General features: G+C 62.7%; 4 protein-coding genes across 5 annotated transcripts; 2 read left to right on the top strand and 2 right to left on the bottom strand.

The window, feature by feature from the left end:
- The first annotated feature begins 1934 nt into the window (after positions 1 to 1934).
- On the top strand, positions 1935 to 13326 carry SEMA3B (semaphorin 3B). Of its 2 annotated transcripts, none has more exons than XM_033072020.2 (18): positions 1935 to 2381; positions 8540 to 8667; positions 9515 to 9672; positions 9753 to 9815; positions 9904 to 10023; positions 10098 to 10191; positions 10280 to 10399; positions 10718 to 10863; positions 10956 to 11070; positions 11148 to 11217; positions 11303 to 11447; positions 11536 to 11755; positions 11845 to 11936; positions 12110 to 12151; positions 12251 to 12408; positions 12520 to 12575; positions 12653 to 12792; positions 12886 to 13326. In XM_033072020.2, the coding sequence occupies exons 2-18, from the start codon at positions 8568 to 8570 to the stop codon at positions 13324 to 13326; spliced, it is 2280 nt and encodes a 759-aa protein (XP_032927911.1). In that variant the 5' UTR covers positions 1935 to 2381; positions 8540 to 8567. The 2 variants fall into 2 exon arrangements, with proteins under 2 accessions (XP_032927911.1, XP_032927912.1); XM_033072021.1 differs by lacking the exon at positions 1935 to 2381 and adding an exon at positions 6937 to 6961.
- Positions 13327 to 14513: 1187 nt separating this feature from the next.
- Positions 14514 to 16783, bottom strand: LOC117002474 (2'-5'-oligoadenylate synthase 1-like). Its single transcript, XM_033071633.2, has 6 exons — positions 16455 to 16783; positions 15991 to 16285; positions 15736 to 15911; positions 15414 to 15655; positions 15191 to 15326; positions 14514 to 15107 (listed from the first exon to the last, which is right to left on the bottom strand). Exons 1-6 carry the CDS (start codon positions 16716 to 16718, stop codon positions 14613 to 14615), a joined length of 1608 nt encoding a protein of 535 aa, XP_032927524.1. The 5' UTR covers positions 16719 to 16783; the 3' UTR covers positions 14514 to 14612.
- Positions 16784 to 19808: 3025 nt separating this feature from the next.
- Positions 19809 to 23478, top strand: IFRD2 (interferon related developmental regulator 2). The gene is made up of 12 exons (XM_033071694.1): positions 19809 to 19836; positions 19943 to 20059; positions 20155 to 20239; positions 20371 to 20495; positions 20568 to 20725; positions 20958 to 21008; positions 21343 to 21512; positions 21626 to 21731; positions 21954 to 22091; positions 22232 to 22360; positions 22435 to 22530; positions 22676 to 23478. The coding sequence occupies exons 1-12, from the start codon at positions 19809 to 19811 to the stop codon at positions 22754 to 22756; spliced, it is 1284 nt and encodes a 427-aa protein (XP_032927585.1). The 3' UTR covers positions 22757 to 23478.
- Positions 23479 to 23558: 80 nt separating this feature from the next.
- LSMEM2 (leucine rich single-pass membrane protein 2) lies at positions 23559 to 25825 on the bottom strand. The gene is made up of 4 exons (XM_033071695.2): positions 25527 to 25825; positions 24214 to 24354; positions 23923 to 24132; positions 23559 to 23834 (listed from the first exon to the last, which is right to left on the bottom strand). The coding sequence occupies exons 1-4, from the start codon at positions 25546 to 25548 to the stop codon at positions 23698 to 23700; spliced, it is 510 nt and encodes a 169-aa protein (XP_032927586.1). The 5' UTR covers positions 25549 to 25825; the 3' UTR covers positions 23559 to 23697.
- Positions 25826 to 25908: the final 83 nt, after the last annotated feature.

Raw genomic sequence — 25908 nt, 5'->3', positions numbered from 1 at the left:
TCCCGGCACTACGGCTGTCCCTGGGAAGGTCAGGCCGTGGGTGCCAGGCAAGGGGCGGCTGCTCCAGCTCCGCCGGTTCTGCCTAGAGCGCTGCCCGCTCCCGCTCTGCCGCCGGCAAGGTCAGCACCAGCCCCCGCCACCCCCGCCGCCGGCCAGCCGCTCCCGGTTCCCACCGGCTGGAGGGACGGGCACGGCGTTGGTGACCCCTCACCACCCACGCGGGACATCACCGTCCCGTGACTTTGTCCCCGGGGGGCACCGAGGAGCGCCGGTGCAGCGGCACCGAGCGGCACCGAGCGGCACCGAGCGGCACCGAGCGCGGGGGGCGGAGCGGCACGGCCGGCACCGGGGCCGCACCGCCCTCTGGCGGCAGCCGGCGGCACAGCAGCGCCCACCTGCTGCCCGCCCCCTGCCCGTCCACTGACCGCTGACCACTGCCCACACTCTGTCCACTGCCCACTGCCCACACCCTGCTCTCTGCCCACTGCTCACTGCTCAATGCTCAGTGCCCACTGCCCACACTCTACTCACTGCCCACACCCTGCTCTCTGCCCACTGCTCACTGCCCACTGCCCACACTCTGCCCACTGCCCTCCCCCTGCCCGCCCCCTGCTCGCCCCCTGCCCGCCCACTGCTCACATCCTGCCCACTGCCCGCCCCCTGCCCGCCCCCTGCCATGTCACACCCGCCTGCCCACTGCCCGTCCCCTCCCACCCCCTGCTTGTCCCCTCTCCGCACTGCCCAAACCTGCTTGCCCCGTGCCTGCATCCAGCCTGGCCCCTCTGAGGCTTCCCCAGCACCCACTGCCTTGTCACACCCGTATGACTCCAGCCTACATCCCCCCAAATCTGTCCCAACAAGCCCTCTCCTCCCACCTGCATCCCAGAACTCTGCCTGCCCCTCTGTGGAACAGCCCCAGTCCCTCAATCTATCCCATGCGAAGTGGTGGCTGTCCTGCCTGGCACCTCTCCAGTGGGTGTCCATGTTTCCTGAGGCCTCTGGCCCCCCCAGTGCTTTCCATGGAGCTCAAAAAAGTGAGGTACCCTGGCACCACACGGCACAGCACAGAGATCTGCTGTCAGTTCTGGGACAACATGCGAAGAGCCCAGCTCTGTGGTGGCACTAACACCCCAGGATCATGTGTTCCAGTCCCTCTCCACCTGCATGCCAGGAGAGAGGCTGGTGCCTCTCAGTATTGGCTGAGTCCCTGACTGCTCTGAGCCCACCCCATGGCAGGAGTGGCTCAGCTGGTTCTGGCTGCTTGGGCACCGATCCTCGTGGCTGGATGCTCTGCAGCCTCTGGCGCAGCCGTGTCAGCACCTGGCCACGGTCACAGAAGAAAAACACATTCCCTTGCCTCCAGATGGAATTTCCTGTTTTGTTTTTTTATTAAAACGGTGCCTATTGCCTCCCATGCTGGCAGACACTGCTGAACAGAGCCTTGCTCCCTTGGCTCTCTCACCTCATGCCCTCTTGGAGGGCTGAGATCATCCTCTCCCTGCAGCCATGGGCTTGTGCCCAGCCCAGCCTAGCACGCTGCCCACTCTGCTCCGTCCAGCCAGCACTGGGCACCCCAGCGTGTCCAGCCACAAGACGGACTTTGCTTCTCCCTCCTGCGCTGGCTGAGCGGCTCTTACTGCGATAGAGCCACTAAATCCCCAGTTCCCAGGAAGCCTGGAGGGCCGGAAAAGTCGGGCGGCTCAAACCGCCCCAGCCCAGCCGAGAACTTGTTACACATGTACCCCACATTAATGAGCTTCACTGGCTGCTCGGCCTTCGGACCGCGGGGATGCTTCAGCCGCAGCTCGGCCCCACGGCAGCTGTGGGGGTACCACGGTGCGAGTCCCCCCAGAATGGGCACCATGGCAGCAGCCACATCCCTCTCCTCCCCCTCCAGCCCCGCTGGGCTGGGCTTTGCAGGAGCAGATGAGGCACTGGGAGGGTGATGAGTGCCTTCACACTGGCACTCCAAGGCAGCAACAGGACCGAGCAGGCAGGAACGGGCGCCTGGGGACATCGGGATGTACCGCAGCTGTGATCGGGATTCCTAGGCTTGCTCGCACCTCTCGTCCCTTTCCAGTGCAGGCAGAGAGGGTGGCAGCACCCCAGAAAGCCCCGGGGTCCCGAGGGGCTGTTCCCAAGCGGCCAACCAGGTCGCTGGGTGCAGAGGGAGGACACACGACACAGTTGCCTTTTGTTGGTGCCGGCCCCGGGAGCAGGGACCAGGGCTGTGCATCCCCTCCCTCCACCCCCGCCGCTGGCGGGACTGGCGCCCAGCACCGGGGATTTGGGGTTTAAAGAGCAGGCGGCAGCCACAGCCCCAGCTTACCCACCGGGCGAGGAGGCAGGAGAGCTCCGGCAGAGCCCACGCACCACAGCAGGTGAGATGGTGGATTTGGGGCACCGGGCTGGCCAATTGAGGGGGGCCAGGGCATTGGGGGACTGGGACAATGGAGCTGCCTGGGAAGCAGTGAGGTCCCTGCCTCCCCACAGTGGGCACCGGGTGCCGGCAGGCTCGGGCGTGGTCCTGAGAGGGAAGTGAAGGCATCAGTGGGCATGCAGCACCTCCTTTTCACCCCACAGCTGAGCAGGAACCCCTAAGCAGGGGTGGCAGGGGTGGGTGAGCATCTCCACGCTGAGAAGTTTCCCAAGCAATGCTCCTTCCCTGAGCACTTGTTTATGGGAAGGGGGGGCTCACCTGGTGGCCTCCCACCTACTGCTCCTTCCCAGTACTCACTGACTCGGTCAAGGCGGGGTTTGCCCTGGCTGGCACCTGGGTGAGCCCCGAGGCAATTGGGAAAGGGGGTATCCTGAGGCTGGGCACGGGGCTGGGCAGAGCGGGAGCCGGGCCAGCAGACAAGGCCCCATTGTGCCGTGCCGGGCCCGCTGGCTCGGCCATCAATAGCCCCATTATGCTCGGCAGCGGCCCCCGCAGCCTTCCCAGCCGGCACAGCCCCCCGGGGGAGCACCGTGGGAGGCAAGCTGAAGTGGCTGTTGTGTTGGGGGGCCAGGGTGACAGGAGAAGGGTGAGAGAAGAGGGCAGGGTGCCGGGACTGCTCCACCACTGCCTGTCTGGGTGCTGCTGGGTGCCTTGGAGCGCTGTGCTCCCTGGTGCCACCAGATTTGGGGGCAAGATGCCCAAGATAGGAAGCAGGCAGGCTCGGGGGGCCAGCTGGACGCCACTGTCCTCACTTCCCCACCCTCATCCCACCAGACATTGCCTGTGCCCAAGGTGGCCACAGCTTTGCTGCTTTGCCCCCGGGCAGGCACAAGCAAGTGGGCAGCGAGGGCCTGACATCAGCCCTGGGTGTGGATACAGCCGGGCCAGCAGGAGAAAATGAATGGATCCGCGTGCTTCCCAACAAGACACACCCTGGCTAAAATTACTGACCCCATGGCGGGGACACCAGCCTATTTTTAAAGTCTAAGGAGCTGGATGCCACTGGTTGGTGTGGCTCAAGGCAAGGCCAGGACAGCAGGCAGGGGGCTCAGCCAGCATCTCTCACTGCCCTCTTCCTGGGGTGGGGAGAGTGCTTGGGTGGTGGCAGAAAGCCTGAGTGTCCTGCTTCTGCCCCATGTATGGTTTTGAGGCGCTTTGGTGGTTTTCAGTTCAGTACATGGCCTGTCCCACAGCCTGGCAAGGGCAAATTGTCAATTTGGGTCAGGATCTTATAGCATCCTATAAGACCAGGATCCCTCCCTTTCCAAAAAGCCACTGTCCTGCACCTGGAGGATGGACATCCCCTTCATCACTGCCCCAAAGGTTCACCATGTACCCCATGGCTTGGTCCCACAGAAGGGACAAACAATGGGAGCACCCCACAGGTGCTCAGGCACTGGGTACGCACAACACCCCCATCCCCTGCAGCCCAGATCAGTCCAGCACAGGGCTGGGACAATTAAAAAGGGATTAACTGGGCTACACCAGCATGGCACTGCCGGGAGCCGGTACCTAATCCCAGCAGGAATGCACTGGGGCCATAGGGGTCCCTGATGCTGGGGTCTCACCAGCATACTGTGATGGGGGATGGACGCAGGGTCAGCATGGGTGTATCCACAGACAGGGTGTGAACCTAGAGCTGGTGTACCCCTGGGACATTGCCACCATAGTGTTCTACAAGGATGAAGCTATCTCAAGCATGTTTGCTTGCTGCCAGCCAAGCCCTCACACTGGCACACTTGGGATGCCATAGGCTCTGTCCCCTACCTGGCACATCCTTCCCCTGTAGCAGGAACGTGGCAGCCACACAAGGCCCAACATGTGCCATCCCACAGCCCAACATTATGGATGTGGACTGCTACAGATGGACTTTCAAAGAAATCCTGAAGCCACAGATTTAGTGCCACCACAAACCACCAGCAGCTTTTTGGTATGTCCAGACACAGGGATGCTAGTTGAAGCAGCGTATCCCAGCGCCCAGGTCGTGGGTGTAGGCTGGGATGAGGATGGCACACTTCTCCCTGTTGACAAGTTGGCAGTGTCACTGGTAGTGCTGGCAAAGACCACCCTGCTGCACAAACCCATCTCTTGGCTGGGGCACAGTGCCGTGCCAAGCCCATGAGTCACAGGGATGCTTATGGCACCAGCTGTCCTGACACAGCTCACCTTGACCCTTGGGTTTTCCATGTCCTCAGCCAGGATGGCTCCACCAGGCAGAGGGAAGCTCTCTAGACCCCAGGAACACGGGGGACCACCCTGTAGCACCCCTGGGGGAGTCACCCCCAGAATCACGAGGGTTCTTCTGGTGAGGTACCGTTCCTGTTTGGGATGCAGGATTTGTGCACATCCTGAGGGCTCGTGGATGCCAGTCCCGGCCGTTCTCCCTACATGCAGGGTATCCCGCGGCCGGTGGTCCTGGTCACGCATTTGATGGCATGGATCCATCCCATGATGCCGTGTTGGCTCACCCCGCACAGGAGATGCAGGAGCGTTGGCCGTTTCCCTGCCGTGCCGCCCCCGGAGCCCTGCGGAGGTGGAGAGGAACTGTTTCCTACCGCTGACACCGCTGGGGGCTTGGGCGCTGCCGGCGGAGCTACAGATGCTTGCCGGAGCCGGAACCGCCGGGAGAGATTTGGCCGAGGCAGCGATCCCTGGGTGCGGATCTGCCAGCGGCAGGGACGGGATCAAAGAGCGAAAGCGCCAGCACCTGCTGGTGCCGTCGGCAGTGACACCCCCGCACTGGCGGGGAGCCAGGCCACCGGCACCTGGCTGTGAAACCTTCCGCGGGCTGGCACGGAGTGCAGGGCTGAGAGCGGGATCCTAGTGGCGATGCCCATTCCAGATGGGGACCGTCATCATGCCAGCGCCTGGTGGCTCCGGTGCTTGCCAGGAACACCCCGTGGGGCGGGAAGGGGTGGCCGGCGGCCGACGTGGCGCATCCCTCCCGCGCCGTTTTTTTCCGGGATGGAAGCCCGGCCCTTCTGACGCTTGATGGTTTCTCCAGGCGGAGCCGCTGCCAGCAAGGTCCCCTCAAGGCTCCAGGGCTGGGGTGGTGGTGACGTCACCTGGTCACCTCGCCACGCTTGCCGGGAGTGGCGATAGTTGGAAAAATCCCAACTGGGTGAAGGGAAACTGAGGCACTGCTGGAAAAACAGGAAGGTGCTCACTGTGTAGGGCTGGGCACGATAACCCTGTCCCCACCATCTCAGTGCCATCAGGAAGAGTAGGCACAGGGACGGCATGCCCATGTCGAGGTCACCCAGCCCAAAGTGCTGATGGTGCCTGGACAAAGTCCTACAGCAGAGTAACCCCTACTGTACCGGTGCCAGCTCCTCTGCTACCCCACCCGTGCCCTCGCTGTCTCTGCCCTCCTTGCTGCCCACAAAGCTGGGCTGGGCTGGGCGCTACTCAGCACTGGGGCACAGTCAGGAGTACAAGTGGTGGCGCTGGAACAGAGCCTGCCAGCATGCCAGAGTACCAGGGCTGGCAGCGCGAGGGTTACTACTAGTGGGATAAAAGGGCATTTCCCGGGCACCCTGCCTGGCACACTTTCTGCCTATTGCTGGCCTGCCTGCACTGCTCTGGCTTCCTTCCTGATGAACTCACAGCCTGCCTGTGCCAGCTGCCTACCTGCACCTGACCTGCCTGCACCCGCTGCTGGCCTGCTTACACTCACTGACAGCCCACCTGCGCTCGATGTCTGCTGGCACCCACTGCCTGCACCTGCCCTCACCTCTTCTGCCTCCCCACTCACCCTGCACCTGCCTGCACCCCTGCCTGCCTGCAGCTCTGCCTCCCCACGCGCTCTGGACCTGCCCTCCTGGACTCCTGCACCCGCAGGCAGGGACGGTCAGGGACGGGAGAAGCAGGCAGGTGTGGTCCCCAAGGCAGCTCGTGTTTCCCCCCGCCCCGAGCCCTGCCCGCCGAGGCACGCGTGGCCCCGCTGCCGGCACCACTCGGCACTTGCTATTCTTGGCAGCGGCAGCTGGAAAATGGGAGGCAGCGGAGGAATTTTGTTTGCTCCGAGCTGGGCTCGGGCCAGACATCTGGGCTGCAGCTGAGCGGGGCGCAGGACCGGTCCCCAGTACCCCCGGTACGGCCCCGGCACCCCTCGGTACGGCCCCCCAGACCCGGGCAGGCAAGTGCCTGTCCCGACGAGGGGGTAGCCCCGCCACCACTCGTGTGCTGAGCCACACGTGTGCTGAGCTCGGCATCCTCAGCTCTGCCCCGGGGGCAGCAGCTGTCACCCTGGGTATCCCCGTGAGTGTCACCCCGAGCCACAGGGGTGGCAGCACAGGCAGGGGTGGTGTGTGTGAGTGTGAATGGGCGCTCTCCTGTGTGCGTGTGTGTTTGTGTGAGGGTGCCCGCGGGTCTGCTGGCGAGTGTGCGTTCGCACACACGTGTGCGTGTCCCTGTGCGCGCCCCCGGCCCCGCCCCGCCCCGCCCCGCGGGGCCGCCCTGCTCCCTCCCGGCGGACGCGGCGGGCGGGGCCGGGCCGGACCGAGCCGAGCCGGTACACAGGTGGGTGCCGGGGTCCGGGGGGCCAGCAGGGTACGGGGGTGGCCGGAGAGTGTCCCGGGATGGGGTCTCTGCGCTGCCGTCGGGGGCCTGCCCGTGCTGGTAGAGGGGGGCTCACGGCGGGGTTCGTGTGCCCTCCGGCACTGACCGGCTGGGTGTAGGCACGGGGAGTTTCGCGGGCTGGATCTGCCAGGGTTGGCACCGAGGGTCTGCGGTGCTGCCGCTGCTGCCCGCCCCCCGCCCGGCCCCCCGTGCCAGCCGAGTCAGAGCCGCGCGGGTGCGTGCCCGGGGGTCTGCCCCAGCCGCTCGGCAAGTGAGGGCAAGCGGGACGCCCCCGTGCCCCGGCACGGCCCGGCTGGCGGCAGCCGTCGGGGCTGCCAGAGCCCGGCGGGTCCCGCGCCTCATCCCGGCGCCTCTGTAAATGCCATTAGCGCTGACCGCCTTCGTGCCGGGACACCGGGCAGCCATACCCGGCACTGCGCCCAGCCGGGCCCTGCCCGCTGCCTGCCCCGGGCTCACCTCCACTGGCCAGCCCGGAGGGGGCTGCTCTGCCCGCAGGAGCCCCATCCATGCCATGTATGTGTGACTCTCCAGGCCAGCATCCACCAGTTCCCAGCTCAGGCAGGGTAGCAGAGCCTGGGGTGATTGCACCGAGTCCCGGGGCTGCGGTGGGGCTTTGGTTGTCACCGGTGTCCTGGTGAGGCCCCAGCGGCTGTGCCACCGGTGAAACCCACAGGGGCTGATGACCAGCATGGCTCAGTTTGTGCCTTGCACAAGGCACTGCAGCATGGCTGGGGGGAAAGGTGGGATCAGTGTTCTGGCACAGTGCCCTGATAACCATCACCTCCCACTCCCCAGGGGAGAGCGTGCTGCTGCCAGAGCCAGAGGAGGACTTCCCTACCTCGTGGTGGGCACCCATCAGAGTGGCGGACACTCCAGCATGGGCCCCTCTGGGTGTTGTGGGCACCTGCTTAGCCAGAGCCTCCCAAATCCTGCTCCCATTTGCACAGTGGTAGAAGAAAGGCAGGGGCTAATGGTGGGGCTGTAGCAGTGGGGGAAACTGAGGCATGGGACCCCATGACTACCATCGTGGACAGCTTGCCCAGTGCTCAGGAGCCCACTGACTGCCCAGGGTGCCCTATCTGGTTGTCACCACTTTGGTGCTTGCTCTGTCCTTGTCCCCATTCCTATAGGACAGCTCTGTGCTTGCAGGCAGGAATGGGCAGAGCCCAGCACACTCCTGCTGATGGGCTCAGCCAGGCGTGGGCAGGGCTGGATGCTGCTTGGCTGGGCTGCCTCTGTTTCCCCACAGGCAGGAGCAGAAGGGGTGTTTCTGAAGCCCATTATGTTTGGGGTAGGATTAATGGGGGCTTAAAAATAGGGAGGGATGTGGCTGGCTCACATCCTCTCCAACTGCCAGATCGAGTCCAGTGGGGGATTCCCTCATGCCATGCCTGGAGTTGCCCTGTGTTGATGCTCAGGGCTCTCCAGACATGGTCGCAGTATCGGGGAGGGATCGTGGTCTGGGGGCTGTGGGGAGGGGGCTGTAACCCGAGCTGAGTTCTTGTTTCTCTGCCCCAGCCGCGGCGCCACCAGCCAGACCCCAGCCATGAGCCGCACGCTGCTCCTGCTCCTGTTTCTGCTGCGCGGCCTCGCCGCTGGCCGCCCCCCGCCCGCTGCCACCCCCCGCCTCAAGCTGTCCTTCCCCGGTGAGCACGAGACACGGGCAGGGAGGGGGGGTGTGGGGTCAGGTGTGGGTGCTGGTTACGTGTCAGCAGCACCCAGCATCATCCCGAGGGATGGGAGTATCCTGGGGGGCAGCATGGTGGGAGGGGTGCAAAACCCCGGCCCTGGCACGTCTCCAGCACTGCTGCCGCCTTCCCCGCGGGCTGTCAGGTGTTGGTACTGGCTGCCATGTTCTTACCTGATGCCAGCCCCCCCAGGGCCACCTGCCTGTCCTTGGGGCCATGCCTGTGCTTGGGACCTCACTTCCAGCCCCCAGCATGTGCAGGCTCAGGTGCCTCTATCCCTGCGTGCCCCAGGGTGGCACTCCCTAGCCACAGCTGTGCCATACTCGTTGGGAATGTCATGCTAGCTGGAGCCGTGTCCCGACTGGCCACTCCATGGGCTCCAGCACGGCGCAGGGGGCTTTGTCCAGCGGCAGGTCTCAGCGAGGGCTCTCCTCCCAGCCTGACAAAGGACTGTTTGTTCCCGCCACGGTGGGATTAGCTCTGCAGGGCAGGGAATGGCCCCTTCTCCCCGGCTGCCGGGTGAGCGGTGCAGAGATGGGTGCCGAGGGGCATGGGAATCATTGCTGAGTGATTTGGAGATGAGTCTTGGGGGACACAGGGATGGGTGTGGGGCTGGCATGGGGATGAATGCTGGGCAGGCAAGGGCTTAGTGAACCTAGTCAAGCCAGTGGGACAGGTTTGGGGGAGGGGATGGCATGGCAGGGGGCCGTAGCCTGACCCAGGCTGCCTCGGAGCATGTCCGGGGCAGTGAAGATGGACAGGCAGTGATGGGGCTGGGCTGAGCAGTGACTGTGGGTCTCGGCAGAGCTGCGGGCTCGCCATGGGCTGCGCCTCTTCTCGCTGGAGCACTCCTGCTGCTACGAGGCCCTGCTGCTTGACGAAGAGCGCGGCCGTCTCTTCGTGGGCGCCCAGAACCACCTCCTCTCTTTGGCTCTGGATGACATCAGCCAGCGGGACAGGAAGGTAACGGGGCGGGGGGGACAGGCTGGTGGGTCAGTGCCAGGTGCACCAGGTGCTGTGATCATCCTCTTTTCCACCCGCAGATCTACTGGCCAGCTCCCGTGGAGTGGAGGGAGGAATGCAACTGGGCTGGCAAGGACATCACCGTGAGTGATGGGGAATGTTGTGGGATGCCAGGACTGTGCCAGCGATCTGCCCCAGCACTATCTCACCCTTCATTCCCTCCATCCCCAGGCTGAGTGCATGAATTTTGTGAAGATCCTGCACCCCTACAACCGAACCCACCTGTATGCCTGTGGCACTGGTGCCTTCCACCCAGTCTGTGCCTTCATCGAGGCTGGCCAGCATGCAGAAGTGAGCTTCCCCTGTCACCACTGCAGCCCCCAGCTGCTGCCACCTGCCCACCTCCCATCCTTACCCCTCTCCAGGAGCCTGTTTTCAAGCTGGATCCCCACCACACTGAGGATGGCAAGGGGAAGAGCCCGTATGACCCCCAGCATAAAGCCGCCTCTGTCCTTGTGGGTAAGGGCATTCTGAGCCTGGTACGGGGTGCAGCGTGGCACAGGGGTGCCAGGGGGTCCCCTATAACGCTTCCCTCGGTGCCTGCCAGGCGAGGAGCTCTACTCTGGGGTGGCCACCGATCTGATGGGCCGTGACTTTACCATCTTCCGCAGCCTGGGCCGGCGTCCCTCCATCCGCACGGAGCAGCATGACTCTCGCTGGCTCAACGGTCAGTGCTGGGCACTGGGAGGGTGGGGAGCGAGGGGGCCACTGGCACTGCAGTGCTGCTGCCTGGAAGCATCAGGGCAATGACTCCTTCAGGCTCAGATGTACACTGTACTTCTCTGCCTCCAGAGGGTGATTTCAGGGGTTCCTGTGTCCCCTCCAGACTCCCAATGTCTGGTGGAGTCCCAGCCTCACTCTGCCTCTGCTTTGCAGCTGGGCAGGGTTGGTTCTGCACCCTCCCCTGGGACCCCAATAGGTGGTCTAGGGTCCCTGGGGAGCAGAATTAGTAGAGGCATTGGAAACACCACCCCTCTGTCCCCAGAGCCCAAGTTCGTGGCCGTTTTTTGGGTGCCAGAGAGTGAGGACCCCGACGATGACAAGATCTACTTCTTCTTCCGTGAGACAGCGGTTGAATGGCAGCAAGGGCTGGGCAAGACCAGCGTCGCCCGCATCGGCCAACTCTGCCGGGTGAGAGCATCCACAGGCACGTGGGCTGGGGGCTGGGGTGCCCAGGAGTGCTGCTGCTGCTGCTGACACCTGTGTCCTCCTTTCCCTGGCAGAATGACATGGGCGGGCAGCGCAGCCTGGTGAACAAGTGGACGACATTCCTGAAGGCTCGGCTAGTCTGTGCCGTGCCAGGACCTGATGGGGCAGACACTCACTTTGATGAGCTCCGTGAGTAAACGGGGATGTGACCCCACCAGTGTAGCTGTGGGCAACACTGACAGCACTAATGCCTTCTCTGCTTGCAGGGGATGTTTTCCTCTTGCAGACAAGAGACAAGCGCAACCCTCTGGTCTATGCCATCTTCTCCACCTCCAGGTCAAACCCCCTCCCCAGTACCCTGCACATACCCAGTGATGCCCCTCCTGTCCCACTCACATCTTTCCCCTCTATCTCCCACCAGCTCTGTTTTCCAAGGCTCAGCTGTCTGTGTCTACACCATGGCTGACATCCGCCGGGCTTTCCTGGGTCCCTTTGCACACAAGGAAGGTCCCAACTACCAGTGGGTGTCATACCAGGGGCGTGTGCCATACCCCCGCCCAGGCATGGTACGTGGTGCCACCAGTGGGATGCCACTATGTGGGGTGGGGGCAGTGGGGTGTGGGACTCTGCTTAGCCAGTGCTGTCTCCCTGCAGTGCCCTAGCAAAACCTTTGGCACCTTCGGCTCGACCAAGGACTTCCCAGATGAGGTGATCCAGTTTGCCCGTCACCACCCACTGATGTACAACCCTGTCTTGCCCCATGGCCAGCGCCCCCTCTTCCTGCAAGCTGCCACCCCCTACACTTTCACCCGCATCGCTGTGGACCGTGTCACCGCTGCTGATGGCCACTATGATGTCCTCTTCATTGGCACAGGCATGTAGTGACCCAAGGGATGGGGCAGTGAGGGAGAGTAGGGGAATGCTGGGGCTGGGACCTGTGGCCTCACCCCTCCCTGCCTGCAGATGTGGGCACAGTGCTGAAGGTGGTCTCAGTACCCAAGGAGAGCTGGCACCGCATGGAGCCTCTGCTGCTGGAGGAGCTGCAGGTCTTCCAGGTGAGGGTCAGGGTTCCACATCCCACCAGTCACACTTCCCCACAGCACCCTCATGTGCTGTCCATGCTCTGGGTTGTGCCAGGGCACTCCAGCTGCCAGGATGTGGGAGGCAGGAGGCTGCATGCCCAGGTTCCCCCCTGCACCCTTAACTCCTGCCCATGCTCTGCCCACAGGATGCCTCCCCCATCACCAGCCTGCAGCTCTCCTCCAAGCGGGTAAGGGGGGGACCCCTGGGCATTCCCGTGTCTGTCCACCATGGCTCTGCCTAGCCCTATGCCACAGCATGGGGGTGCTCAGCTCTGCTCTTCCTCCAGCATCAGCTCTATGCTGGCTCAGCCACAGCGCTGGCCCAGCTGCCCCTGCACCGCTGTGGTGCCTATGGCAAAGCCTGTGCTGAGTGCTGCCTGGCCCGGGACCCATACTGCGCCTGGGATGGCAACACCTGCACGCGCTACGTGCCCAACACCAAGAGGTAGGTGACATGCCAGGGTGCAGTGGTGGGGCAGCCAGCCTGCCCCGAGGTCATGGTGAGGAGCACAGGTCACGCTGCTGCAGCCCCTGCTCCTCCATCACCTTCCCGCAGGCGTTTCCGCCGGCAGGACGTCCGCAATGGTGACCCCAATGTGCTTTGCTCTGAAGGTGAGCTGGGACCAGCCAGAGTCTGGGGGCCAGCCCTGCCATGGTGGGGAGCTGACAGCCAGGCTATGTCCCTGCAGATCCCAGGCGGGACACTGTGCCCCAGAAGCAACTCTACGGGGTGGAGGGAAGCACCGTCTTTCTGGAATGCATCCCCAAATCCCTGCAAGCAGACATCGTCTGGACATACCAGCGCACCATGAATGATCCCCAGCGAGAGGTAGGCTATTTCTGGCCGGGTACTGCCGGTGGGACTGTGCCGTGCCGTGCCGAGCCGAGCCGAGCTGACCGCCCATCCCCACGGGGGCTGCAGGTGCAGATGGACGAGCGGGTGGTGCGGACGGAGCGGGGCGTCCTGCTGCGCAGCGTGCAGCGCACCGACGCCGGCCTCTACCTCTGCCACGCCACCGAGCACGGCTTCACCCAGCCCCTGCTGCGGCTCTCCCTGGACGTGATCGGCGCCTGGCAGGCCACGGGCGTGGCATCTGCCGGAGAGCCTCAGCTCGCCGCCGGCATCCCCGGCCGCAAGGTCTGGTACCGGGACTTCCTCCAGCTGGTGGAGCGCCCACCGCTGGGAGCCACGGACAAGGTCTGCCAGAGGCTCTGGAGCCGGGGAAGACCCCCGCCGCCGCCCCGCAGTCCCGCCGGTGCCCCCGGGCGCGGGCAGGGCGAGGAGCCGCGCAGAGCCCGCCGCCGGCGCACCCACGAGGGGCCGCGGGCCGAGCGGGGCCCCCGCAGCGCATCCCCCTGGTGACCCGGGGGTCGGCCCCGGGCGCCGGGCTCTGCCTAGGAGCAGGGCCGCAGGTGGGGCACGGCCTCGGCCGCCCCGCCGGCAGCACTGCGCGGGCACTGGTGGGGGGCTGCAGCTCCGGGGCCGCAGGAGGGCAGCCGGGCTGAGGAGCCCCCCGAGGGGCTGCCAACTGCCCTTGCCACCGGCTCCAGCACCGGTGGGGACCCAGCCGGCTGCCGGCATCGCAGAGTCACCGAAATATTTATTAACGACTGTTACGATGAATGTAAACCTGCAGGGCCAGGCAGTGCCCCCCCAGCACGGTACTGCGGGAGGACGGCACAGCTGGGTCACGCTCGGGTCCCAAAAGGGCTACAGGCACGAGTGGGAGACGGAGGGGCAGGACAGGCACTGGTGGGACACAGGGGCCCAGCAGGAGGAGGGGGGCACAAAGGGGAGATGTGGAGGGGTATAAAGGTGGCACCCACTGCCCTGGGTGGAAACCAGTGGCACAGGGGACCTTGTACTAACTGAGCACAATAAAGCAGATTCAGCCGCCCAGGGTTCCGCGTCTGACCCAAAGCCCCAGGAAGCACTCGGGGCAGGCTACAACGTGGACCCACTCTGGCACCCCAAGGCTAGAGGGGTGAGATGTTTGGTAACACTGGAGGGCTGAGGGGAGACTGGACCTGCTGGGACATTGCCAAAGTTCATGGGTTTCCCCCAGACTTCCTGTTCTCCATGCTTTCAGCTCCACTTGGATTTCTGGGAGATGAAAACCAAACTTTCCCAGTGCCAACGGGCAGTGATCAAAGGTGACCTCGGAGTCTGCTGCCGCCTGCTGTCTGCACTGGCACTAGGACACCTGGTGGCGCTGGCTACATCCCACAGCCGCTGGTGACACCATGCTACAAGTACAAGCCATGTCCCAGCACTGGCTGCACCCCAGCCTGGACAGTTAAATGCAGGCAGGAGCAGGCAGAGAAAGGAGCTGTTTTTTTCTGCTGAGGTCCAGCTGTCAGCAGGCTGGCATGCCTTGACCCCACCACACACCCTGTGCTCAGGGAGCACTGCTGTATTGCATCTGTGTGTCCCTGTGCCATCCCAGCAGCTTGCAGCATTGAGGTCCCCACCCCAAAGGACTGGTGACCCCAGCCCCTCTGACCACCCCTTGTGACACCTGTCACTGTTCCCAACAGACCAGGCAGCTCAAGGATCTACTAAGTATTTATTTCCAGCATGACAGGAAGGTACACAGGGGCATGGGCTGGTGCTGAGGGCAATGGTCAGGAGGGAAAACAGGCAGGGAACTAGGGGAGCTGGGAGCCTGCACCCCCCCGGAGCCGCAGGAGCATGAAGATTGTGCTCATGGGCTTGACGTTGTAGTGAGCCAGCGTGCGCTGGTCCTCCAGCTCCTTGGAGCCATAGGTCAGGCGCTGCTCACTGGCAGGAGGCCCTTGCCGAGCCTGGATCTGCTCCTTCAGCTGTCGGACAGTGGCAGTGGGCAGCACTGTGTAGGTAGTGGTCCGATTCTTATCATCCTTGACCAAGATCTGCATTTCCTGGGGCTTGGTCTGCAGCAGGTGTAGCGTGGTGTTGTAGAAGATGCCGTACGTGGCCAGGGTATCAGAGCTCTCTAGGATTCTGCCTGACGCCTGCTCTGCCAAGCGCTGTGCATATGGCGAGATGCCCCACTCCTGCTGGATCATCTCCTTCAGATTCCAAATGGTGGTGTAGGGGCTGACACTCCTTGTCAATCTGGCGCCTGACAGCTGCACCACCTCAATGGTCACGGGCCGGGCTGGCTGCAGGGACAGGAGAGCGGGTGGGCAAAGACAGCAGGGACAGGGGTGGGGGACTGTGACACTCACAGGTCAGGCAGCCTTACCTGCACATTCCAGGGCTGCACATTTTGAAGGAAGGGCAGTGAACTGCAGTATTTGGCAGCTTCCTCTGCCATCAAGTCCCAGTTCTTGTCTTGTCCCAGGATTCCCGTGGGGTCAGCAGGGTCCAGGATGACAGGGCTGCAAACACAGAGAGTGGGCATTGCTGTCAGCCCTGGTCAGTATCATGGGGCCGGCAGGCACAATCCTACTGGGTATAGTCCTCACCGGGGACTGCGCAGTAACATCTTGACATGGGCACCAATCTCTCCGTGCTGGAGTGAATAGTACTTCTCCCAGTAGATGCAGATCTGCCGGTGCAGGCGCAGCAGTTCCAGCACTGTGCGAAAGCCCTGAGCCATCTCAAAGGAGTCGGAGGACTTTGTGGCCTCCTCCCAGGCATAGATGGTCAGCAGCTCCAGGGCATACTTAGGGGGCAGGTGTGCATTGGGGTACTTTGGACTCAGCATCTGGGGAGAAGACAGAGATGGAGGTGAGAGATGGCTGGGTGGATGTCTATTGAGAACTGGGAGAGCTGGGCAGCTCCTACCTCCTTGTACCAGTACTTGACCAGGCGCAGGAGGTTCTTCAGCTTGGCAGGGTAACGCTTCACAAACATCTTCTGCAGCTCAGTGAAGCAGGGGGAAAACTCCCCGGGGTGGCTGCAGGCATGCAGGAGCCTCACGTACACTTCTGCATTTGGTGGGGCATCCTGGGTCACCTGCCCTGTGGGGTGAGAAGGAGGGTGAGAGCTGTCCCAGCACTAGCACCATTGCCTGTCCCTGTGCCAGCCTGCAGTACTTACCCAAAGCATCATAGGCAGGCAGGATGTCCATATCAATGGACTCTCCTGTCACCTTGGAGGACAGAGTAAGGCTGAGGGAGCGCGGTGTGTTGTCAGGACCCTTGTACTTGGGCTCACTGATGTACACATTGAACCGCAAGGTCTCCCTGCAAGCCTTCAGCCTTATCATTATCAAATCCAGGACATCCCTTCTGTTCCTCTTCTGCTCCTCGTAGCTGCGTAAGCAGCTGAGGAAGAGCACCACATCAGCATCAGAGTTGTTCTTCAGAGCTGTGCCCTTCCCTGCTGATCCGCCCTGCAGAGAGAGACCCTGCCTGCTCAGCACCACTGCCAGCACCAGGACCGGCTGCCACCACTCCTGGAGCTGCCAAGGGAAACTGAGGCAGGGCAGGAGCTGGAGCATGGGACAGTGGGAAGGGTGGCAGCAGGGGTGTCAGCTGGCTCCCAAGCCAGGCAGCACTCACCTTGACAGTCTTTAGGACGTGGATGTTATCCTCAAAGCAGTCCCTCTTCAGGAATTCACAGATTTGCCACACTGTCTCCTTCACCTGTGCAGTGAAATCTTGGCTGGGCTGCAGGGTGTCCGCAATCCAGCCATCCAGTCTCTTGGTGGTTACTGTTCTCAGTCCATCCGTGAGTGCCACCTGGTACACATCCATGCTGACAGGTGCGTCTCTCCCTTTGCTCTCTTCTGTCTTGCTGCCTCTTCCTTCTACTCCCACTGGCATCCGACTTCGCCCCACAGCTTGCGCCAGTCTGCAGCAGCTTTTAAACCTTCCCGGGCCACCGCCCCGACGCGTCACCGCTGGGAAATTAAGGTGGCCCCAAGTCGTTCCCACGCATCACCGCGGGGGCTGGGAGGGGGCAGGAGTCACCTCGTAGCCCCGGTGCCTTCGATGACCCAGGGTTTCCCCGGGTGTCCAGCTGGGCAAAGGCAGAGCCCCACCGCAGGTACCAGTGCCATGCTGAGGGCTCGAGTGTCCAGACTGGGGCACAGCCAGTGCTGGGACATGGCTCATGCTGTGCCATGGTGTCAGTAGGGGCAATAGGATGTGGCCAGTGCCACCATGGGCAATGGAATGAGGCTGTCACCAGTGTCAGCAGATGCCCTGGCATCACTGTAAGCAATGAGATGCAGTCATAGCCAGTTTCACCGAGGCTCCTAGTGTCAACACCATCAGGGGGACACGGCTGATGCCAGCATCACCAGGGAGGCTGGTGCCCTCCCTTGCAGCGGGGTGCAGCCGGTGCCAGCATCACCAGAGCCTCCGGTGCCCCTTGATCCCGGGAGTAGCAGGCAGCAGCTAGTACGTGTTGGATGTTGTGGCCCGTGCTACCTTAAGCTGGGAAATCGGGAGTTTCAATTTCTGTTCCTGACGCAATTTCAGTTTCTGGCTCTGCCAAGCTGGAAACGAAAGTGCAGAGGAACCCGCGACTGCCCTCTTGGGCCAAATAAACCGGGAAGAGCCAAACAATAGAAACTCAGCCCTGGGAATTCGGCACAGGGCCAGACAGGACCAGGAGGATGGGCGGGGGCTGTAGGTAGAGGGGGAGTGTGCTCCTGCGAGCGGGGCCTGGCGAGAATGGGAACAGGGGCAGGACAGGGAATAGGGGCAGGAGCAAAAAGGGGCAGGGAGTCAGGACATGGGCAGGAGACAGGCAGAGGATGGGGAGAGGGGCAGGGATAGGGACAAGAATGGGGCAGGGAAAGGTCAGCAGCAGGGGCAGGGGTATAAGTAAGAGGGAGATGGGGTCCATTTGGGGTCAGGGACAGGGTTGTTGTACAGATAGGGCAGAGAAGAGATGGACAGGGGCAGGGATATAGTCAGGAACAGGGACAAGGACAGAAGTAGAGATACTGGATATTAGTAAAAATTTTTTTATGGAAAGGGTGATAAAGTACTGGAATTGCCTGCCCAGAGAGGTGGTGGAGTCACCGTCCCTGAATGTGTTTAAAAGACTGGATGTGGCACTCAGGTATTAGGGCATGGGTTGGACTCAATGATCTTTTCCAACCCAGTGATTCTGTGGTTGGCAGCAGCAGCAAATGGCCAGGTCAGAGGTGCAGGCAGGAGCAGGGATAGGTGTCCCCTTAGTTGAGTGACAACAAGGCAGGAATACAGTCAAGGGCAGGGATGTTAGGAGGGGAGACAGGGAGAGGACCAGCACTGCGGGCAGGGTTACAGGGACGGGCGGAGCTGTGGGCAGGGAGGGGTGTCAAGAACATTTCACACCTGGCTGGTGCAGCCTGAGGAGCAAAATGAGGACTCCAAGAAGAGCATGACAAGAAACATTCTTTATTCACACCCAGGGGTTGTCCCAGCCAAATCAAGGCACCCCAAATGTGGTTCACATGTGGCTTTCACACCCCTCAACTGTTGGGGTACAGCAAGGTTCCACCAATTCCCTGCTGTCCCCATGGATTTGTAAATAAAGCAAGTGCAATTCTATGGCTTTGGTATCTTTCTTTCCTCGTTCTGGAGTCAGTATCACTACCTCAAGGGGTGTTTATCTGTGAGGCCGGATGACTGGAAGGTCCCAGGGAGGTGCTGGAGGGCACAGGCTGCGGGCCTTATCTGCCTGCCTTCCCAGCCTCAGTGTACAGCGTAACAGGGGGTGTATAGATCTTAGTAAAGGCCAAATCATTTCATACTAGAAAGATTAATTGGTACTTTACTTAGGGAATGGGATTTTCCTGATGAGATGCAGGCAGCGGCAGGGAAAAAAGAAGGGATACAAGCAGGGACAGTGAGTGGCCAGCTATGAAGATGGAGCCAGGACAGAGACAGGGGCAGGGATGTGCAGAAAATCACATTAGGAAAAGCCAGTGTCCATAAGGGAGACAGAGGAGTGCTGTAAATTTATTCGAATAAAGGGAGAGACTCCACTGGGCCATGCCCCCATGGGGTTTCTCTCCCAACATTCGGATGATGCTGCTTCCTTTTATCCTAACTCCCAGCTGCATGTTGCCCTCTTCCTTTCCCCACTGGCTGAGGAACTAGGAAGGTACAGCCTTTCTGAACCGCCTACCACGTTTCTCCCTTGAACATGTAATTTTTCCTGAAGTTCAGGCTGAGTTCTGCAATAGACTTGGTGTGGACCCATTTTTCATTTCCCCTGAAGTTCAGGAATTAAAGTTCAGGAATTCACACTATAATTGAACTGTCTGGGTTCTGTACCAAACCTGTGTGGCTTGAGGTTAGTAGAGACATTAAGACCCATTCCAAAGACAGAAACACCCATTTCTCCTAAAGACCCTCACCCATGGAATTGTTTGTAAAGACTTTAGTACACATCTTTCCTATCAGGGACCACGGCTGAAGATAGCGTCAGGACAGGGAGAGGGGCAGGCATACGGGCAGGGATACTGAGGGAGCAGGGATGAACATAGCGCTTGAACAGGGAGAAGGGCAGAGAGAGAGCCAGAGAAACGGGCAGGGAGACAGGCAAGAACAGGGACGGCGACAGGGACACGGGACTGCGGCAGGGAGATCGGCGAGAACACGGACAGCGACAGGGACACGGGACTGGGGTAGGGAGAAGGGAGAGAACGGGGACAGCGACAGGGACACGGGACTGGGGTAGGGAGAAGGGAGAGAACGGGGACAGTGATAGGGGCAGACCCCGCGGCGCACGCGCAGATAGTGTGGGCGCTCCCAGGGGCGGGGCCTGGGCCGGGGGCGGGACCGGACACTCCTGTCGGGGCGGGGCCTGGGCCGGGGGCGGGGCCGGGCCCTCCTGCCGGAGGCTGAGCTTACCCGGGGGCGGGGCCGGGCCCTCCTGCCGGGGGCGGGGCGCGGGGCCCGCGCGCGCCGGCCATGCCGCGCTCCCGCCGCGCCGCGCGCCGTGAGTGCGGGGGGGCCCGGGCGAGGGGAGCGAGGGAGCGGGGCCGAGTTGGCATGGCCGGGCTGACAGCGCCGGGCTCACACGAGTCTGCTCCCCACCCTCGCAGGCGGCACCGGCAGCGCCCGGGCGAGCTCACCCGGCAGCGAGGAGGAGGCCGGCAGCGAGGTGCTGAGCCACTGCAGCAGTGCCAGCGAGAGCGCCTGCCCCGCAGACGAGGGACCAGGTGAGCCACGCGGACCCCACGGTGACCCCCACGTGGGTCGCGGTGTCCCCCGGCCTCGGGCTCCCCGGCTTCACGTGGTGCTGCTGCCCGGGCAGGGAGCGAGGCGGCGAGTGAGCAAGGCCAGGAGGAGGAGGTAGAGGACAGGCTGAAAGAGCACATGGACAACCTCCTGGACAAGAGGTGAGGAGCGGCTGTCGCCCCCGCGGGCGCTCCGGGCACGCTGCCCGTCCCTGCCAGCGCCGCCAGCCCCGGGCAGGGACGTGCCCCGTCCCGGGATGCCCCAGCCCGTGACGTCCCACGGTGTCTCGCAGCGCCAAAGCGCGACAGGCGGCACTGCAGAGCCTGCGCCTGGCCCTGTCCTCCAGAACGCTGTCCGAGTTCCTGCTGGAGCGCCGCCTCACGCTCACCGACTCCCTGGAGAAGTGCCTCAAGAAAGGTCAGGGTGCGGGCGGCGGGGGGCGGCGGGGCCGCTGAGCCGTGTCTGAGAGAGCTCTCGTGCTTCCCACAGGTAAAGGGGAGGAACAGGCGCTGGCGGGCACCGTCCTCACCCTCCTCTGCCTCCAGATGGGCTCTGGCCCGGAGGGAGAAGAGGTGTTCCGCAGCCTGAAGCCCCTGCTCATCAGTGTCCTGACAGACAGCACAGCCAGCCCCAGTGCCCGGCAGAGCGTAAGGCCTGGCCCCTTTCCTCCTGGGGACACCTCCGTGGTGGGGAGAGCCCAGGCGATGCATTTGGGAGCCCCTGTAGTCCTGGGAGGGTGACAGGACTGGGCGCTATGGAGCGTGGTGGGGCAAAGCAGGGGCACCCCAACCCAGCTGCTCCTTGGCTGGGTGCTGGATCAGACCCAGCATGATCCAACCAGGCCTAATCTGACTGTGTTTCCCTCACTTCTCTTGCCAGTGTGCCACGGCCCTGGGTATGTGCTGCTACATTGCTGCTGCTGACCTCGAGGTAACTGCGCCTGGGTGTCATCTGTACCCCTGCAAGAGGGCACCCAGGGGCTGCCATGCCACCTGCCCTCAGCCCACAGCGCCAGGGCAGCCTGGAGCTGAGCTGGAGTAGGGGTACGGGGACATCAGTGACCGGCCCCTTCCCTGGGCCGCCTGGAGCTGAGCTGGGGGGAGGCCTGTGTTGCAGAGATGGGGTGGTGTGGGTGGAGTAGTCTTTCCTACCCCAAGGGGCTTCTGGCACCCCTTGGACTTGGTCCCCTTTGGTCCCCAGTGCACAGCTCACTGTGGCATCTTTATGGCAGCTGTGGTTTTACTGGCAAGTTTCTCTCCTCCAGGACCTGGTTTCATGCCTGTCCTGCTTGGAGGGCATCTTCAGTCCCCCCAGCACAGGCGAAGTGGGCTCAGCACCTGCCCAGCATGGGCCTCTGCACTGCAGTGCACTCCAGTCGTGGTCCCTGCTCCTCACCATCTGCCCCCCCTCCCACCTCAGGAGCATTTTGGACAAGTGAGTGGGGTATGGAGTGAGTGGAGGCTGGTGTGGGGCAGCCAGCTGTGGAGCATGGCACCCCTGGGGCACTGCTTGCCCTCCCCAACTGCCCTCTTGCCTCCCTGTCGCAGTCGCTGGCTGCAGCTGCCCCCACTGCTGACCAGCAGCAGCGTTGCCCTGCGCATCCTGGCTGGGGAAACAATTGCACTGCTCTTCGAGCTGGCCCAGGACCTGGAGGTAAGGCATGGGCTGTGGCAATGGGAGCAGTGGGTGGGCACTAACCAGGCAGCAGGGAGGGAGCTGCTGTGACACCCTGCCCATGCCCTGGCTGAGCTGGCATTGACCAGCATCACCAGCAGGTGCCCAGGCAGAGGGGCTGGCCCCAGTAATGCCCCAGCCCTATCCTGGTCACGGCAGTGGGCAATGCCTCATCCCTCTAAATCCCATGCTTTTTGGCAGGAGGACTTGTGCCACCAAGATACAGAGTTCCTGTGTACCCAGCTCAAGGTCCTGGCTACTGAGAGCAACAAGTACCGAGCCAAGACAGACCGACGGAGGCAGCGTTCCATCTTTCGAGACATCCTGCGATTCATCGAGGTACCGGAGCCTGGTGCTGCCCTGCCCTGCCCTGCCACTGTGTGGCTGCTTCCCAGCTGCCTGATGATTCCTCTCTGTGGAGGGCCAGGGGACACATAGGGCTGGTGCCCAGGTTATTGCTGATGCCCCTCTCTGCTCAGAGCGGGGAGTACCAGGAGGAGACCATCCGATTTGGCCTGGAGTGCATGTACCTGGACAGCTGGGCACGCCAGCGCACCTACCAAGCCTTTAAGGAGGTGCTGGGCTCTGGCATCCACCACCACCTCCAGGTAGGGGCTGGGCAGATGCACCGGGAAGTGCTGGACTGGTGCTGGTGGGTGTTGACAGATCCCTGCTTTCACAGAACAATGAGCTGCTACGGGAGATCTTCGGCCTCGGGCCCCCCTTGGTGCTGGATGCGGCTGCTCTGAAAGCCAGCAAGGTCTCCCGCTTCGAGAAGGTGGTTGCCAGCTCCCACATTTGTGCCCACAGTCCCCTCTGCCACCGTGGGCTCCAGCTGAATGAATGCCTGAGTGTGGAGGGTGCTGCTGGGGAGATGGGCAGAGGGGCATCCCTAACCTATCTCTCCTTCCCTCTCCTTCCAGCACCTCTACAACTCGGCTGCCTTCAAAGCCCGTACCAAAGCCCGGAGCCGTGTGCGGGACAAGCGGGCGGATGTGCTGTGATGGGCAGAGGGGGCAGAGCCCCCAGCCCACCTGGACTGCAGACCCAGCACTGTGAGGGGCAGGTGCCCCCAGCCCTCAGGCTTTTATTCACATACAGCAGAGTATTTAATGCCTGGAGCTGCCCCAAGGAGGGGCTGCCCCCTCTTTTATTTTTTTAACCAAAAAATAGGAAGGATAAAAGAAGAGCAGGGGGAGGTGGTGGCATGCTGCCATGTGCCTGCTCTGTGGCTGAGGATCCATGTGGCACAGTCGGAGGGGGTCTCACCCAGGCTGCTGCAGCCCCTTTCAGTGCCAGGCTCATGTACACCCACCCCAGTCCTGCACGGGCACCAGGGTGGCCTGGCACAGCCTGAAGGGTGGGTAGGAGGGCAGAGCTGTGCAGGGCTACAGAGCAGCTGGTCCTGGTGTCTGTGGCAGGAGTGTTCTCACCCTGCCATGCTGGGTACAGCCCCTGCCTCCCCAACCAGCCTGGCATCAGTGTTGGTGGCAGAGTGGTGTGATAAGCTCTGCCCAGCCCTGCCAGCTGCCCACTCAGCCCTTTTCCAGCCAAATGTTTTATATGAAATAGTAATCTTGTTGGAAATTAATTACAGGGGGGTGCACTGCCCAGGCGGGCATGGAGCCATGCCAGTTGGCAGTGCCTGCCACCCTGGGAATGTATCTATCATGGTGATTTTCTAAGACTTTGATTGTAAGAGGAAATTAAAAGGCTAATTGAAGTATGCCTTCTGCCTTTTTAAGAGGAAGGGCTGTCACTGGGGCGGATGCAAGTCCTTACAGCCCAGTTTCTTTCTCTCTGGGGCAGGGGCCGGGATTTCCCCTGTGCCCCAAGGGGCAACACTGCATGGTCTCAGCGGGTAAGGCTGCCCCGCCGCCCCCCTCCTGCCCTTCAGTGCCCCTTCCTGTGGCAGCCCAGAGCCCATGGTGGGGCCAGGGGCAGCTCAGCGGTGCCCACCAGGCTGGGCACTGGTGTTGAGGCGAGCCCAGAGCTGCCTGCTGGCTGCCCGTAGCTGGTGCACGGCGTCCTCCTGGCTCTCCAGCCACTGGGCCAGTGCCCGCACCGACTGGCTCTGCAGGACTGCGGGGAGAGGATGGGGACGTGCTCAGGGTGGGCAGTTTAGCCCCCCACAGTTCCCCTTCTCCCCACCCTGCCCAGTGCCACGTACCACTCAGGTAGATGGCCAGTGTGGCCAGGACCAGGCTCGACAGTGCCAGGAGTGCCAGCAGGGCCAGCAGCAGGGGGTGGCCAGGGCCGAGGCAGGGGCAGGGGCTGGCTGGGGGTACAGGGCGCAGGGTGGGCAGGAGCGGCGGGGGCACAGGGGACATGGGCCGAGGTGGGGGCCGGTGCAGGCTGCTGGAGGAAGCTGGGCCATTGCCTGCAGGCAGGGGAGAGAAAGGGTCAGAGCCTGGTCACAGGCACAGCCAGGGCTAACACAGCCCCCCCACAGTGCTCTCACCCTCTGTGCCCTTGTGCCCGCCCGAGGCCCAGTACAAGTCACTGATGGACTCCACGGGGCGCAAGCTGATGGCTCCAGACTCGCTGCTGTCGGGGTCCCCAGGCTCTGCTGGCACAGCACCCTCGGCCCTTCCCATGCTGTCTGCTGGAGCAGAGGAAAAGGGTCAGTCTGTGCTCTGCCCACAGCCCCCACTTGCCCCGGGTACCCCTGTGGGACCAGAGCCGGGGGGCTCTCAGCCTTGGCAGCCTGGTGCTGCACCAGGGCAGGCAGCCAGGGCTGGTGTTCCTTTGGCACAGCCCTGCAGCCACAGTGGGCAAGCACTATCTGTGTCCCCCTGGCCACACCGCTGTCATCAGAGCAGTTAGCGGGTGCCTGGTGGCCAGGATCCCGGAGCCTTGTTAGTGGGGCTGGAATCTGGCCCTGGCTTGGGGGCAGGAATGTGCCAGCCCCCAGCCAGGATGGCCCAGGCACTGTGGGACTGGCTGGGGCTCCAAGGGCCAGCTGGAAGCTGGTGGGCAGGTGCAGGGCAGTCTGCAGCATGGCCTGGCTTGCCTCACAGGTACTGTGCTGCTTAGGGGTGCAGAGATGGATATGTGGGGTGTATGCTGTGCCAGGGGACCCTGGTGCCCATTGCCCTAATGAGCACATCAAATAGGACTGGAAGTAGGCATTGGAAGTAGGCATTGCTCCAGCACTGTTTTGGGAAGCAACCATGCCTGCATTGGGGTAGAGGGAGAAGATTATTTTCCTGGTGTTTGTGTTTTTTTGAGCAGTGGGCAGGGCCCACACACTGTGCCCTTGGCAGAGCAGGGCAGGCTGGCACTGTGCCCACTCCCAATCCCTCCCAGGGTCAGTGGCGTGTCGCAGGGCAGCATGGCGCCGTACTGCTGCTGTCCAGACTGTGTGTCACCCACAGGGCTGGCAGGCACCAGGGTTGGGGGGCCTCAGCTGGTACCCAGGGTCCCCTCAGACCCTCCCCACAGCCCTACCCTTGACTGCTCCACACGTACCCACATCACCCCTGCACCCACTTGCCCCTGGTGGGGGGGCACAGCTGGTCACGTAGGTTTGGTGTAGGGGGCTGTGCCCCCCAGCTGCCTGCACCCTCCCCAAACCCTGCTGCCCTACACCTGCAGCCCTCCAGGACCCCCTTTTCCCTGGGCAGGCATCTGTGCCCACAGCCCCCATGGCAGAGGGCATCATCTGTCCACTGCTTCCATCCCAACCCCACAGCCTTGCATCACCCATTCTCCCCTGAGGTGCTAGAGCCGTGCTAGAGCCCCCACCAGCCCCAAGCCCACTCCCCAGAGTACCTTCTGCAGCCTCCCTGGGCATGGCTCCCTGTGCCCGGGCAGTGTGAGCAGACAGTGAGCTGGTGCAGGGCCCCCACGAGCTGGGCACTGGGTTCCCGGTGCGCCAACTGCGCCGCTTAAAATAGGACAGTGAGAAACACGGTTGGGGGGCGATAAAAATAGCTATGGGGAGGGGGGCCTGGTGGCGCAGTCAGGGCTGCTGGCAGCACAGTGCCACTGCAAAGGGATAGTAGGTTGTGGCAGTGTCCTGTGCCCCCTTTCCCAGGGTAAAGGGGCTGCCAGCTCATGGGATCACAGCAGAGGCCATGCAGGAAAACTGAGGCACTGTTGGACCCATCAAGAACCAAACTGTGCTGCCCCTCAGCAGCAATGGCAATTATGC

Source organism: Catharus ustulatus, chromosome 13 (assembly GCF_009819885.2).
Source record: "Catharus ustulatus isolate bCatUst1 chromosome 13, bCatUst1.pri.v2, whole genome shotgun sequence".
Lineage (NCBI taxonomy): Eukaryota > Metazoa > Chordata > Aves > Passeriformes > Turdidae > Catharus > Catharus ustulatus.
The sequence above is the reverse complement of the archived record's forward strand: the minus strand, read 5'-3'. Positions and strand labels throughout refer to the sequence as shown.

Bases quoted from the DNA above. Each gene is read 5' to 3' on its own strand.
- LOC117002474 (XM_033071633.2), bottom strand. From the start codon at position 16,718: ATGCCAGTGGGAGTAGAAGGAAGAGGCAGCAAGACAGAAGAGAGCAAA. The intron at 15,656-15,735 runs GTAGGAGCTGCC...TCTTCTCCCCAG, and splicing joins TCAAGTACTGGTACAAGGAG to ATGCTGAGTCCAAAGTACCC. The intron at 15,327-15,413 runs GTGAGGACTATA...CTGTGTTTGCAG, and splicing joins ATGTTACTGCGCAGTCCCCG to CCCTGTCATCCTGGACCCTG.
- SEMA3B (XM_033072020.2), top strand. From the start codon at position 8,568: ATGAGCCGCACGCTGCTCCTGCTCCTGTTTCTGCTGCGCGGCCTCGCC. The intron at 10,400-10,717 runs GTCAGTGCTGGG...CTCTGTCCCCAG, and splicing joins TGACTCTCGCTGGCTCAACG to AGCCCAAGTTCGTGGCCGTT. The intron at 11,756-11,844 runs GCATGTAGTGAC...CCCTGCCTGCAG, and splicing joins TGTCCTCTTCATTGGCACAG to ATGTGGGCACAGTGCTGAAG.
- IFRD2 (XM_033071694.1), top strand. From the start codon at position 19,809: ATGCCGCGCTCCCGCCGCGCCGCGCGCC. The intron at 20,060-20,154 runs GTGAGCCACGCG...CTGCCCGGGCAG, and splicing joins CCCCGCAGACGAGGGACCAG to GGAGCGAGGCGGCGAGTGAG. The intron at 21,732-21,953 runs GTAAGGCATGGG...GCTTTTTGGCAG, and splicing joins AGCTGGCCCAGGACCTGGAG to GAGGACTTGTGCCACCAAGA.
- LSMEM2 (XM_033071695.2), bottom strand. From the start codon at position 25,548: ATGCCCAGGGAGGCTGCAGAAG. The intron at 24,355-25,526 runs GTACTCTGGGGA...CTGCTCCAGCAG, and splicing joins GCCCAGGGAGGCTGCAGAAG to ACAGCATGGGAAGGGCCGAG. The intron at 24,133-24,213 runs GTGAGAGCACTG...CCCTGCCTGCAG, and splicing joins CGGGCACAAGGGCACAGAGG to GCAATGGCCCAGCTTCCTCC.